Raw genomic sequence first — 14,826 nt, forward strand, 5'->3', positions numbered from 1 at the left:
TCCAAGTCTCTTATCACGTTCTTCAAGACTCTTGGTTATCTTGTACTTCTTGATTTTACTAACCTCATTTCATACATCTTCTCTGAAAATTAAGGGCATGTGTGCCTGATTTTGGTTGCTTAAACCCTTCTATGTCTTTGGACTAGCCGTACCCTGTGCCTAGGATGGCTTCCCCCCAGCTCTTTCTGTGGTAACTTCATCAGTTCCTGCAGCTTGCAGCTCAGTTAACACCTCAGAAAAAGCCTTTATTGCATCCTCATTTATAGTAGCTCTTGTTCTCACTTTGTCTCATTTCCTACTTATTGCCTTCCTGGCACTTAGCACAGATCTTATTTACTTGTAGGCGCCCCCTACATTGTCAGCCTTGACTACTACTCTGTTCTCAGAACTGAAACTGCTCGAAAAACCCGTGTTGAATGAATGACTGACTTTGATATTGCTCAAGATGACATTTATGCAGAAGCTGGGGAAAAATTCATGAGGACTCCCCCAAAAGACTTCAGAGAATAAGATTTAGGCGAAGGTGGATTTACCCTGGGCCTGTGTGGTGGGGTTTAACCACGTGGAAGGCCTTATCGTAGGAGATGCTCAGAAGGCTGCCCCAGGTATAGATGTTGAGGAGAGTTCCTAGGAGTAGGTTACCAGGTGGGGCCCATGACCCTATCATGCATTAAGAATTATTGAGCCAATCTCTTGTCTTCAAGTATAGGTATTTTCAGGTTTGCAAATGAGTTATTCAGTAGAAAGTACAGCTAAAGATACCAGAGCACCACGAATCTAAGCTAAAGACAAAACTAAAGATACTAGAGCAGTGTCTGATTATTTGTAGTAGGAAAATGCAATAGACCGTGGCAGTGGCATACACAGCGGAAAGATCACAGGGCTGGAAATCTGAGTCCTGGCTCCATCTCTGCCATGGGGGTGGGGGAGGTATAGCTTGCGTGAGCCACTTCCTGTTTCTGGGCTTGTTTCTTTAGAATGAGGGCGTTGAAACAACTCCCTAAGGATCCTTTGAGCTCTGATATTTTCGGATTGTGTGCGATAACCTTGAATGTACTCACTGCAAAGGGGGAGATGTGCTTTGTTCTTGAGGACAAGATAATAGAGCAACATTTAGTTTTAAATGATTAAAGATAGCTTGTCAGTTGCTAAGAGTTAAAGAGCGCAGTCTTTATGTCAGTTAGGGCTGGAATTGGACCTTGGGGGTCATCCAGGCCAACATCCTCATTTTACAGATGAGAAGCTGAGATGCAGAGATGTGATACCATCCTGCTGTGAGCTTTCTCTTATGAATAAAAAATGTCAAGCTACGAAAAGACATAGAGGAATCTAAGTGCGTATTGCTAAATGAAAGAAGCCAGTCTGAAACAGCTACATACTGTGTGATTCCAACTATCCGACATTCTGGAAAAGGCAAAAGTGTAGAGACAGCAGAAAGATCATTGATTGCCAGAGGTTCAGGGGGAGTAGCGGTGGCGGGGTTGGGGCGAAGAGTGGAGCACAGGGCATTTTTAGGGCAGTGAAACTACTCCATACGATACTGTAATGGTGGACGCATACCATGATGTATTTGTCAAAACCCATCGGACTGTATGTGTGTCAGTATTGCTTCATCAGTTATAACAAATGTGCCACATGAATATAGGATGTTTGCTATGCAGGGGGGAGAAGAGGTATATGGGAGCTCTGTAATTTCTGCATAGTTTTTCTGTAAACCTAAACCTGCTCTATAAAAAAAAAGTTTCCCACCAGGTCCTTAGATCTCCTTGGGAGTTGTGTTACGAACAGCAGTTCTTAGCTGAACTGGTTTGGGTTTAGGACCTCACTGGTGGTGGAGTGGTTGTATCATGCTAGTGGTAGGCATAGACCACATAGAAGGTGCTGAAGTTATCAGTGAGGGACACTAGAGGGTGCTTGACAGAATGGACGTGGATGTGGTCACAGAAGCAGAAGACCCATTTCCTAGGCCTGGTAACACACCTCCTCAGCTCTATGGTCTTAGGCATTGACCTTACTGCACTTTTGTGTGAACTTCAGCTTTCTCATCTGAAAGACTATGTACTTACAGGGTTACTGTGAGAATCACATGAAGCTTAGACAATGTATGTAGAAGTAATTGCATAAAAATGCTATTCGTATTGCTTGCAAATAGCTGTAGAGTTAGAGATTTACCTGTCTAGGTAAGCATAATATGTTAAAATCTAGGTTTAACGTTGAGGGTGCTGGCTCGTTTTATAAAATGATCTACTGTAAAAAGTATCAGGGTTAAAAAGGGTCATTTTTAAATATTGTACATCTTTGCATCTTTTTTGGATGAAGTTAGTTAAACCTGAACATTTAAGCAAACTTAGGAAATGCATGCTTTTTATAGTCACATAGATATTTGACTCATATTAGCAGGGCAGCTTCAGGTGGAAACTGGGCGGCTCTGGCGTTTACCCCATTTGAAAGGGAAGTAGGCCTGTGTGCATCGCGGCACGTGTTTTCCGAAGGATGTGCTTTTTTCCTCAGTTGAGGAGGAGGGGTAGCATCAATCTAAAGAGCTTCATTTCAAAGTTTGAGAGGAGCCAGTCAGGGCTTTCTTATATTCTTGTCTTGTGTGTATCATTAATTACTTTTAGGTCTCTGGCCTATTCTAAATTAGAATTAAATCAACAGCACCTATTTGCCCACTGTAGGCAGAGCATTTGACCCAACCACTTTTGAGGCCCAGTTTCCACATTTATAAAATGGGCATATTATATCACTTCTGCGTATTTCATCAGGGTTGAGGTACGGTTTACAAAAGATACTTCGTGTTTTTGTAACTCCAAAAGGACAGGGATCAATGCTTGGCTTCAAGGAGAGTATGGCTTCACTGAGTGATAGGAAAACCATATGGGAACATCAACGACAGAGTGGAGACACATCAGAGCCAAGAAAATGCATAGGACCAAACTATATAATGTTACTCAGTGACATGTGTGTACCTGCTCTGTGGTGGTTCCTGGGATAATTGTTAGTCACCTGGGGCGGGTAGAGGTGATGGTGGTCACACACACCAGCTTAGTTGCCTTGAAGAATCGGAACAACATGGGCCAGGCAGAAAGGAGGTCTTGGGATTGGAAGATTCCATTTTGTAAATCATTCATGTTCAGATGGTATTTGAAGCCATGTGACTTCATGAGCCCACCAAGGCATTAAGCGGTAAAAAGAAGAAGAGAGGGTCTGGGACTCAGCCCTGAAGTATAAGTGCAGTTATGGTCGGTAAAGAAGAGGACCTCTTAGAGCGGAAAGGCCACTGAGGTACCACATCCCTGAAGGGAGACCAGAGGATGGCTGATAGTGCCCAGCCCAATGAAGCAGAGCCGTGAGATGTGAACAGGGGAGAGGCTGGAGGAATGGCCAGGCCAGGGCTGAGATATCAATGTGTGGGCCAGTCTGAGGTGTCAAGGCTACAGCACAGCGCAGCACAGCAGGGCACAGTGACAGGCAAGAGGAGATAATTTGGAGAGCCAGGGTTATGCTAAAGTGGGCAGTTGGCCAGGGGTGGATCAGCACCAAGGTAAGTAGTCAGGAATCCAGAAACTATGAAGAGAAGTGCAGAGTTTAGTAGCAGCTCACACTCCTGGTACTTTGAGCCCAGAAGTATCTCTTGAATTTGTCCCTTTCCCTCCATCTCTTCTGTCTGCCTCGTTCAGGCTGGCATCATTGCTTGTTTGCACCATCATCCACAGCCACCCAATTAATCTGCTTGCTGTGGTTTCTTTTCTTGCCTTATCTATGTTGTTTTTTTTTTTTTTTTAATTTTGTTGTTGAGAATACACACTGCAAAACAGATACCAATTCAAGAGTTTCTACATATACAATTTAGTGACATTGATTACGTTCTTTGAGTTGTGCAACTATTCTCACCCTCCTTTTCTGAGTTGTTCCTCCCCTCATTAACAGACTCACTGTCAGATAAGGTTCCAATCTAATCTTTCTAGTCGCTATTGTCGGTTTGATCCCGTATAGATAGTTCTTAAAAGAGCATAATGCTCAAGGCAGACCTTTTTTTTACTAGTTAAGCTAAACTATTATTTGGTTTTAAGATGACTTCAGGGGATATTTTTAGTTTAAGGTTTAAAGATTATCTCAGGGCAATAGTTTCAGGGGTTCATCTATCCTCCATGGCTCCAGAATGTCTAGAGTCAATGAGAATTTGACATTCTGTTTTGCCTTTTCCCCCTTTTGATCAGGATGTTTCTATGGAATCTTCGATCAGAATGCTCAGTAATGGTAGCTGAGCACCATCCAGTTCTTCTGGCCTCATGGCAAAGGAGGCAGTTGTTCATGAAGACAAATAGCTACACATTCCATATTCTCTGATTCCTGACTCTCCTTCTCCCTCTGTTGCTCCAGGTGAATAGAGACAAATTACTGGGCCTTGGATGGCCACTCGCAAGCTTTTAAGACCCCAGGCAGTATGCAGCAAACTAGGAGGCTGAACAGAAGCACTAAACACATTATTAGGCCAGTTAACTGGGATGTCCCATGAAACCATGACCCCAAACCTCGAAACCAAGGAACCAAATCCCATGAGGTGTTTGTTTGCACATAAGCATGCCTAGCAGCTACTCTTTTTTTCTTTTATTTTGTCATTGTTGTAAATGTATCTATCACACAACTTCTGCCAACTCAACTTTTTACAGGTGTACAACTTATTGACAGCGATTTCAATAATCAGCTGTGCATCCCTACCCTTAATCAATGGAATTTTTCCATCCCTTAACCCCCTTTTCCCCCCCTCCCTCCCATACCTGGCAACTACTAATAAACTCTGGTCTCTATACATTTGCCTTTTCTTGTCTTTTTATATAAGTGAGGGCACATAATATTTGTCCTGTTGTGATTGGCTTATTTCACTCAGCATACTGTCTTTAAGCTCCATCCATTCTGTAGCACCTATCAAGACTTCATTTCTTCTTCTGGCTGAGTAGTATTCCATTATATGTGTATACAGCATTTTGTTTATCCATTCATCTGTCGATGGGCATTTAGGTTGTTTCCACCTTTGGGCTATTGTGAGTAGTGCTGCAATGAACATTGGTGTACAGGGCTCATTTTAAGTCTCCATTTTCAAGTCTTTTGGGTATATTCCTAGGGGTGGAATTGCTGGGTCATATGGTAGTTCTATTTTTAGTTTTTTGAGGAATTGCCACAATGTTTCACAATGATTGTACCATTTTGCAGTTCTGCCAGCAGTGGGTAAAGGTTCCAATTTCTCCACACCTTCACCAACATTTGTTCTTTTCTTTTTTTAATCTTAGCCATCCTACCTGTTACCCGTTGCTGTTGAGTTGATTCTGACTCATAGCAACCGTGTAGGACAGAGTAGAACTGCCTCATGGGGTTTCCGAGGAGCGGCTGGTGGATTTGAACTGCTGACTGTTTGGTTAGCAGCCATAGCTCTTAACCACTACTCTACCAGGGCTCCTTAGCCATCCTAGTGGGAGTAAAATGGTATCTCATCGTGGTTTTGATTTGCAACTCTGATGGCTAATGACGCTGAACATCTTTTCCTGTGTTTGGTGACCATTTGAATGTCCTCTTGTGTCAAATGTCTATTCAAGCCCTTTGCTCATTTTATGATAGGGGTATTTGTCTTTTTGTTGTTAAGTTGTCAAAGTTTTATATATATTTTGGTTATTAGATTCATATCAGTTATATGGTTTCCAAAGATATTCTCTCAGTAGCTTGTCTTTTCAATTTTTAAAAACTCTTTTGATGAGCAAAAGTTTTTAGTTTTTATGAGGTCCCATTTATCTGTTTTGTCTTTTGCTGTCTGTGCTTTTGTTATTATATTAGTTAAATATTGTTAAAGCCTAGGCCAGTCAGCGTTGCCTCTGCATTTTCTTCTAAGAAATCTTAAGGTTTTAGTTTATATATTTAGGTCCTTAATCCGTTTTGAATTTGTTTTTGTGTGTGGTGTGAGGCATGGGTCCCGTTTCATTCTTCTGTATGTGGAAATCCAATTTTCCCAGCACAATTTACTGAAGAGATTCTTCTTTCTCCATTGAATAGATTTAGCACCCTTGTCAAAAATCCATTGACCTAGATGTGTGGGTTTATTTCTGGGCTCTCAATTCTATTCCATTAGTCTTCTCTGCATTTTTACTGTGATGCTTTTGCTAAATCATGGATCTAATTGTCAGTTTGTTGTCCAGAATCTCTCTGATGGCTTGTTATTGCTACATAATGAAGTCCAAATTTCCTAGCCTGGGTTTCAACTCTTCCCTCCTGCATGTTCTCTGTTCTAGGCCCAGTTCCCTCTTTGTACCTGGAGCTTTTCAGGCCTCTGTGCCTTTGTGCAGAATTTGTTCAACTGCAGTGCCCTTTTTTCCTACCTTCTTACCTGAAAGCATTCTATTCCTCCTCCAAACCCCCCTCAAGTGCCCACTGCTCCATGATGCTTTCTTCTCCTTCCTTGGTCACAACTCCTTTAGCATTTATTAAAAGCAAACAAACACAACAACCAAATTAAAAAAGAAAAGCCAGTTGTCATTGAGTTGACTTTGACTCATGGCAACCCTATGTGTGTTAGTAGAACACTGATGTATATCTTAGTTACTTGTGTTTACTTCTGTCTCCTTCACGGGCATTGTGCCTTTTTTGTCTTGGTGTCCGCAGCACTAGGCCCTTTGTGGAGTAGATGCCCTGGATGTTTGCTGAGTGGATTAGCTGGTCAGACAGAAGCAGAGCGCAGTTATCCTCTTGGGTGGTGGGAAAGAGGTCAGACAGGCAGACAAGGACCAACCGAAGTGGAAATAGTTAAAAAAATTTTTCTTCCCCTGTCTCAAGTAAAAACAGTCATCTTTTTCAGTGAATATTATTAAATGCTTATTCTGTTTGGCCCAGTGGGGGATGCTAAGATGTATAAAATACAGTCTCTTTTCTCAAGAGTCTTAGGATTCAGTTATGTAAAACATGTCAGTAATGACAGAACAAGGCAGGTAGGCCGTCAGGATGATACGCCCAGGGGTAACGGCCTTCGGGCTTCACGGGACAGGGGGTATTTGGTGGGTTTGCCGTTCTGGGAAGGAGGGAACATGTGGTGGGGAGTGGGTATGGTAGAGCACATTCTAGGGAAACAATGATATGAGCAGGGTTGAAAAGTTGGAGTTTAACATATATTGATACATTTTTGAAATGGCGAGGAGTTCATTTTTATTCCCTGAATTAATCATTTGTGTGTATGTATATGTTTTGTTTGCTTTTGTCTGTTTCCTAGGCTCAAACCATGAATTACGTTGGGCAATTGGCCGGCCAGGTGTTTGTTACAGTGAAAGAACTCTACAAGGGACTGAATCCTGCCACACTGTCTGGATGCATCGATATCATTGTTGTTCGCCAGCCCAATGGAAACCTTCAGTGCTCCCCTTTCCATGTCCGCTTTGGAAAGATGGGGGTGCTGCGCTCCCGAGAGAAAGTGGTAAGAGCAGAGGACCCAGTGGCCTGATGGGCTAGTTCTCTCCTTAGAGAAAGCCATTGTACTTCTGTGACTTTGCACATCTTGACCTTCTCTCAGATCTACATTTTCAGCTCTCAGTTGGGAAGGGCTGTTCATTAAATTGACAATTATTAATTCAAATTATTCTGGCTACTATATAAAAAAAAAAAATTTTATGGCTGTGCAAATTACACCAAAATGTAGTGCCATAGAACAACTGTTTATTATGCTCATAGATTCTATGGGTTGGGAATTCTGACAGCACAGAGGGATGGTTTGTCTTTGCTCTATGTTGTCTGGGGCTTCCGCTGGAAGATTCCAAGGCTGGGGGCTGGAATCATCTGAAGGCTTGCTCACTCACGTGTCTGGTGGTTGATTCTGGCTCTCGACTAGGATCTTTGTGAGGATGTTGGCCAGAACACCTACAGGTGGCCGTTCCATGTGGCCTGGTCTTCCTCACCACATGGTGTCATGGTTCCAAGTTGAGCATCACAAGAGAAAGGGAGCCAGGGAGAAGCTGTATCCTTTCTATGACCTTGCCTCTTAAGCTACATAGTGTCACTTCTTTTCTACTCTGTTAGTTGGAATAATCACAACTCTGCCCAGACTCAAGGGGAGGGGAAATAGACTCAACTTACTGGCAGGCAATGGCAAGGTTCTGGAAAAGCATATAGGACCAGAAATAATGATACATCCATTTTTGGAGAATACAACCTATCACACAAATTGGAAGAAGGAAATATTTAAAAAATAAATGTTTCATGCCCTTAATATAGAATTTGAAATAGTGTATTACAATCAGCTCTCTGGGTTAAGTTCAAGTGAAAACTATTCAGAATACTTCAGGGATCCCAGCCAACAGCAGACAAAATGTTCCAGGGTATAATTTCTGAAGACTAGGGGTAAGGAGACTTTGACTGAGGGTTGAATTCTACCCCTAACCAGCTGTGTGATCCTTGGCCAATTGCTTCCCTTGTCTGGGCTTCAACCCCTTAGCTGGAAAACAAGGAGCTGGGTCTGGTGGTCTCTGAGGCACCTTTCACCTAGGTTCTATCCTTCACAGTCAGCTGCCTGCTCTCCAGAGCCCGGAACTCCTGAAGTGCATGGGTCTCCATGAGGGCTGTCACCCTGGATTAACTGATTGGGATTTGGAATTGTGAAATGTTTTTGGGATGTATTTGATTAAAGTGTGTGTGTAGAGACACAGCCATCCCCTCTGAGGTTTTCTTGTGGTGAAGGCAGCTTATTGTTTTCTTAAAACCATGTTTTTCTTTCAGGTTGACATAGAAATCAATGGGGAATCTGTGAATTTGCATATGAAATTGGGAGATAATGGAGAAGCATTTTTTGTTCAAGAGACCGATAATGATCAGGTAGGAGAGATGGGTCAGAATTACTTCCTAATCTTGAGGTCTGGGCAGTGCTCATCCAGGAGACACATCAGATGTGTGGTTGGAGAAGCAGTGCTGGTGCCGGGCTGTGTGGACAATGCTAGCATGAAAAGCAGCCCTTTTCCCACACTAGGGATTTGAGCCAGACAGGGTGAGGCCTCTCCACATAAGACTCAGGTGTCGTGGCCTTTCTGAGGCCACTGGTCTCTTGTATTCCTGCTTTAGTTGGCTTACTGTCTCTAGGGAGACAGAGGGACGGCAGTCAGCCATTTGGCCTCAACCATTGCCCAAGGCATACAAATTACACTGATACGGGAAATCCCAAGGCCAGATGTTCTAATTTTATTTGGTGAATGGCCAAACCACTTTTTATTACTCTTTAATTCACCTGGGAAGCTACTTTGAAGAGGTCTGATGCACTGATTGTTCAGTGAAATCCACCTGAGCTAGTTCCTTTAGAGGACGACCCAACCAAAACCAAACCCAGTGCCGTCAAGTTGATTCCTACTCATAGCAACCCCATAGGGTTTCTAAAGCTGTGAATCTCTACAGAAGCGGACTGCTACATCTTTCTCTCACAGAGCTGCTGGTGGGTTCTAACCACTGACCTTTCAGTTAGCAGTCGATTGCTTTAACCACTGCGCCACCAGGGCTACCTGGGGGAAGTAGTCTGATTAAAAAGAAGAGCTCTGTACAAAGCCCTAAAACAAATGACTATAGTTTGTAGTTTTAGAACAGAATTGTCCCAGGGCACTGCTTCCATTTGGTCTGCCTAGGTGAATGTATGTGGCCCCGCTCTTGGTAAAGGTATAATATTTGAGGCAGAGGAAACCAGGGTGTGGCAGATGTGGCAGGTATTGCACAGGCCCTGGGCACATGGCACCGCTGAGCAATTTCTATTAACTCAGTACGGCCAGTGGTGTATCTACGGAAAATGGTGCATACAGCAAGCATTGAAATTGCACCCCTGTCCAAACATCTGACACTCCTCCTTCAGATAGATAACTTTACCATAATTTCAGCTCAAAAGTACAAGTTGAGCTCATTAATCATGTAACACATTGCTGTGCTTGAGGAAGGACATTGGGCCATAGCGGGTTAATAGAAACTGCTCAGAGCGCCACATGCCCAGGGCCGGTGCAATACCCCAGATATGTCACTGTTAAGAGGAATCCCAGAGTCCTCGCCTGTGCCTTCCCTGTCCTGTAACTACCTCCTGTGGTCATCAGGGATGCCTGCCTTTCTGCTCCTTTCTTTACCTCCCTCTTAAAGTGGAAAGCTCTGGTAATTATTAGTTGATGCCTGTGGTACTTTGACAGAAACTCTCAAATGGACACTTGCTGTTTGTTTCTTGGCTTTAGTCAGATTTTAGGCCCTATGAGCTGAGGAAGCATTTGGGAAAGGATGTTGTGGACTTAGAAGGTAACAGCAACCCTGCTTGGCTGGCCTTACAGAGGTCCTGTGGGTGGGACGGGGTCCTGGAGGCCAGAATATGTTCTGTCCCGTAGACATGCCTCTTATCGTTTCTGGGAGGAGCAGAGGCTGCTGGAATTTGGGGAGCAGTGTCCTTCAACCCCAGATTGTTGCAGGATGTCAGCTCTACCTTTCTCCACAGGCTCTTGCTGCCCCTTCTTTTCAGGCTGAGGACAGGCGAGAACCCTTTTTTTCTACTCTAGTTAGTGCCTTTGTTTCTTCTTCATTTGGTTCAGTTGGCCAGTTGCATGTGATGGCCTCTAAAATCCCTTCCAGATTTCATGTTTTTAGCATATTTGATGCTCTCCAAACCAATTTAAGGAGCCTCTGCGTGGTACAGATGGTTATGTGCTCAACTACTAGCAGAAAGGTTGGTGGTTGGAACCCACTCAGAGGTACCTTGGAAGACAGGCCTGGCCAGCTGCTTCTGAGAGGGCATAGCCTTGGGAAAAAAAAAAAAAACACACACGTGAGGAATGTGCTTCTTAGTTCAATCAAATATACGAGACCAAATGGGCAGTTCCTGCCCAAAAGCAAGAAGAGAAGGAAGGGACAGGAACTGGACAAATGAACACAGGGAACCCGGGGTGAAAAGGGGGAGCGTGCTGTCACGTTGTGTGGATTACAACCAATGTCACAAAACAATCTGTGTATAAATTTTTGAATGAGAAATTAACTTGTGCTATAAACTTTCACCTAAAGCACAATAAAATTTAAAGCAAAAAAACCCAATGGAGCAGTTCTACTCGCACATACAGGGTTGCCATGAGTCGGAATTGACTCAAGGGCAACTAACAACAATAAAACGAACTGTCAGTAGCCTATTTTTGTTTATCCCCTGTTCTTTACTTATATATATATATTTTTACTTGTTATACCTTATTAAAATAAGTGAGTCATTCATTAATAAAATGGGTACTATAATTCTTAAAAAATTGAATCATTATAAAGAAACTATTAAACTGACATTTTGTGTTTTTTGTCCTTTCATTTTTAAGAAGATGATCAATATCTAATTGCAACACCTAATTACCCAGCTGTCACATACCCGGATGTGCCCTGGGCCAGGCAGACACTCAGGAAGGGGGAGGCTGTCAGTAGCTCTTAAAAGAAAGTTATTACCACCTTAATTCAATGCGTATTGGTAAATATACACACACACACTCTCTCTCACATAAGCACACCCTTACGTACACTGAAATTTAAAATTTAAGACAATTTCCAGGATAATCCGATGACTGAAATCCCATTTTCTCCTCTTTACTCTGGACGGGGTTAAATTTTGTGACCTGAAATCACTGATAATTACCTCACTTTGTTTTAATTATGTGACTACAGGACTCATTACAAAATGGAATTTGATGAATTGTTGGCTTTTTGATCGTCTATCAGATTTGGCAGTCACGTCTCTAGAATCACTGTGGCTGTGACATTTAGTTACATTACTGCTGTGGCCCCCCCCTGAGGAGTGCTTAAACTAAAACCAAACTGCTGCTATCGAGTTAGTTCTGACTCAAAGCAACCCCATATGTTACAGAGTAGAACTACTCCGTGGGGTTTTCTTGGCTACAGTCTTTACAGAAGCAGTGTGCCAGGCCTTTCTTCCACGGTGCTGCTGGGTGATTTTGAACCACCAGCCTTAGGTGAGTAATTGAGGGCAAACTGTGTGTACCACCCGGGGACCTCAAAGAATGCTTAGGCTCCTAAATTAACACTGGAGAGCTTTTGGCATAGTTCTGCTCCTTAAACCCAAATTAACGTAGTTAAATTAATAAAGACTCTTTTTGGAAAATGTTTTCTGTTCTTTAGGAAGTGATCCCCACGCACCTGGCCACCTCTCCTATCCTGTCAGAAGGGGCCTCGCGAATGGAAAGCCAGCTGAAAAGGAACTCTGTAGATCGAATAAGGTGCCTGGACTCCACTGTGTCGCCCCAAGCTTCACCTCTGAGTGAGACGCCTTCAAGTGGCTCTTTAGTAAAGAAGAGAAGAAAACGGAGGAGAAAATCCCAACTGGACAGCCTAAAAAGAGACGACAACACCAACACATCCGAAGATGAAGACATGTTTCCCATAGAGATGAGCTCTGACGAGGATAAAGAACCACTGGAGAGCAGCAGGTAAATGTGCGTGAAGGGAAAGACCTATAGTACATGTCAGAATTGGGTGAATAAATTCTTAAAGCTGAGCTTTATAAACAGTATTTTTCCCCATAATTTCTAATTTTTCTGTTATGAATTTTGGAATCATGTGCACTTCATCTTATACAATAAGTCCCCAGGTTACGAATGTCCAACTTACAGACAACTCTTACTTGCCTTTAAAAAAAAAAAGCCTTTTAGTGTTATGTAAATTCGCCCTCACTTTGAACTGATTGGGACCCTGGTGGTGCAGTCCTTAAGCGTTTGGCTGCTAAAAAAAGGTCAACAGTTCGAATCCACCAACTGCTCCTTGGAGAACCTATGGGGCAGTTCTACTCTGTTTTATAAGGTTACTGTGAATTGGAGTCAACTTGATGGCAGCAGGTTTGGTTTTGAAACGATTGAGCCAGCCCCTACTCACAACAAATTCTTCATCATAATCACATTCACAGTTTTGCACCGCAGTTGTTAAATTATTGAAAAGGCTTCTAGCCTTTTCTTGAACTAACCAAAACAAAACCCGTTGCCATCAATTCCGACTCATAGTGACCCTGTAGGACAGAGTAGAACTGCCCCATAAGGTTTTCAAGGAGCAGCTGGTGGATTCAAACTGCTGACCTTTTGGTTAGTGCCTGTAGCTCTTAACCGCTGCACCACCAGGGCTCCTTCTTGCACTGAAGTAAGGGTAAATAAGAACTGTGTGCACCTGTTCTGACTTACCTACTAATTCAACTTAAAGGCAGACTCAGGAATGGATCTCATTTGTAACCCAGGGACTGCCTATAGTATAAAGATTTGCTGTAGCTTATAACTAAGGCAACTGGGAATGCCAAACCTCCTTGGCCGACAACTTCAGCAGTTCAGAATAGAATAAATAAACAGAAACTGAGCAATTCGGTAATCCATGAATTAAACCATTTTTTCAGAACCTGTTCTTATTTGTGTACTAACTATATACATGGCAATTGGGCTGAACGCTACTAGTTTTTTCTACAAGCAAACTTTTTCCTTTTTAATTCTGATTAGGCCTGAAATTTGATGGACGTTTGGTTCCATTTTTTTTCGCTTTTAAGAGTGGTGAAATTCTGTTTCTACGTATTACTATTTTGGTGAAAAATTCCCGTTTTAAAAGATGAAACTCATTTGTAAATAATATTTGAGTGCTATTCATGCGTTTGTGACATTCAGTGTAATATTTTATATCTTTTTAAAATAAAGATGGGATAGAGGAATGTCAGGAGTAGTCTTTCCCACTTTCATTATTCAGAGTAGAGTTTTTTTTTCCTGGCAAAGGCAGGTTAGCAACGTTCTTTTCCTAACTACAGCTTCTAGTCTGTTGTAGACTAAGAAAGCGAATAGTTGGGTTCATTAGAATTGCCTCTCCTGCATGTCATTTAATTCCAGAACTTGGTGATAGACAGTTCAGATGATGTTAAAAATACAGGCAGATGACTTCTGGATGAGTGAAATAGTAAATCATATTTTGTAATGAGCGTTCTTATACCTGTAACGAGGCGCTTTTACAATCACTTTAAAATTATAAGATACATCTGATTTATATCATTTATGTCTTCTGCTAGATGAAACATGCAGGTATGTCCACACTCTGTGTGTGATCGTTCGTTATTCAGCAGTCCCACCTGCCCATAGGAGGGGCTTTATAATACCCCGGGGCCACCTGTGGGTGAAATATGTTATGAGGTGAAAATATAAGAGGCAACCGTAAGGTGCAGCGGTGGCATAGCAAGCCTTGTATAAGCCCAAACACTTACGCACAGTAGCTTTACAATTCCGCCAAAACAGAAATCCGCACACATTGATCTGTGTCTGTATTGCACTCTTTTTCTCTCCACTGTCTGGGATGTGGAAACCCTGTGGCAGAGCGGTTAAGAGCTCAGCTGCTATCTAGAAGGCCAGCAGTTGGAATCTACCAGGTGCTCCTTGGAAACCGTATGGGGCAGTTCTACTCTGTCCTACAGGGTTGCTATCTGTTGGAATTGACTCGACAGTAATGGGTGTTTTTGGGTGTCTGGGATATACCTGGGTGGTTTACAAAGAGATCGTATTAATCTTCAGAGCACTCACAGATAATCAAGGGCAAAATTGCAACTTTATTATGAATTTGTCACTAGTAATTCTTTAACTTCAATTTTTTTTTTCCTCTAGAACTCTTCCTAATGACATACCTTCATTTCAAGATGATATTCCTAAGGAAAACCTCTCCCCAGCCCTGACTTATCCTCAGTCAGCATCGTACCCTAATTCAGATAGAGAGTGGTCCCCTAATCCAAGGTAAGTGTGTTTGCTCACCTGACCCCCAGTGCACAGGACTTTGAAGTCAGTTATAGGAAGT

The 14,826-nt window shown here is 42.6% G+C and overlaps 1 protein-coding gene across 7 annotated transcripts in view; it reads left to right on the forward strand.

Moving 5' to 3' along the window:
• The window catches only part of LPIN1 (lipin 1), a 94,574-nt gene that overhangs the window by 21,049 nt on the left and 58,699 nt on the right, over positions 1–14,826 (forward strand). For 5 of the 7 annotated variants that reach the window (XM_049902682.1, XM_049902680.1, XM_049902683.1 and 2 more), the window contains 4 exons: positions 7,253–7,453; positions 8,749–8,844; positions 12,145–12,452; positions 14,640–14,765. In XM_049902682.1, coding sequence (XP_049758639.1) covers positions 7,262–7,453; positions 8,749–8,844; positions 12,145–12,452; positions 14,640–14,765 — 722 coding nt within the window. In that variant the 5' untranslated portion in view covers positions 7,253–7,261. Of the gene's footprint in view, position 1; positions 4,384–7,252; positions 7,454–8,748; positions 8,845–11,872; positions 11,979–12,144; positions 12,453–14,639; positions 14,766–14,826 lie in introns of those variants that run through there. The other 2 variants (XM_049902684.1, XM_049902685.1) reach the window with 2 other exon arrangements.

This window comes from Elephas maximus, chromosome 12 (genome assembly GCF_024166365.1).
Source record: "Elephas maximus indicus isolate mEleMax1 chromosome 12, mEleMax1 primary haplotype, whole genome shotgun sequence".
NCBI classification, from domain to species: domain Eukaryota; kingdom Metazoa; phylum Chordata; class Mammalia; order Proboscidea; family Elephantidae; genus Elephas; species Elephas maximus.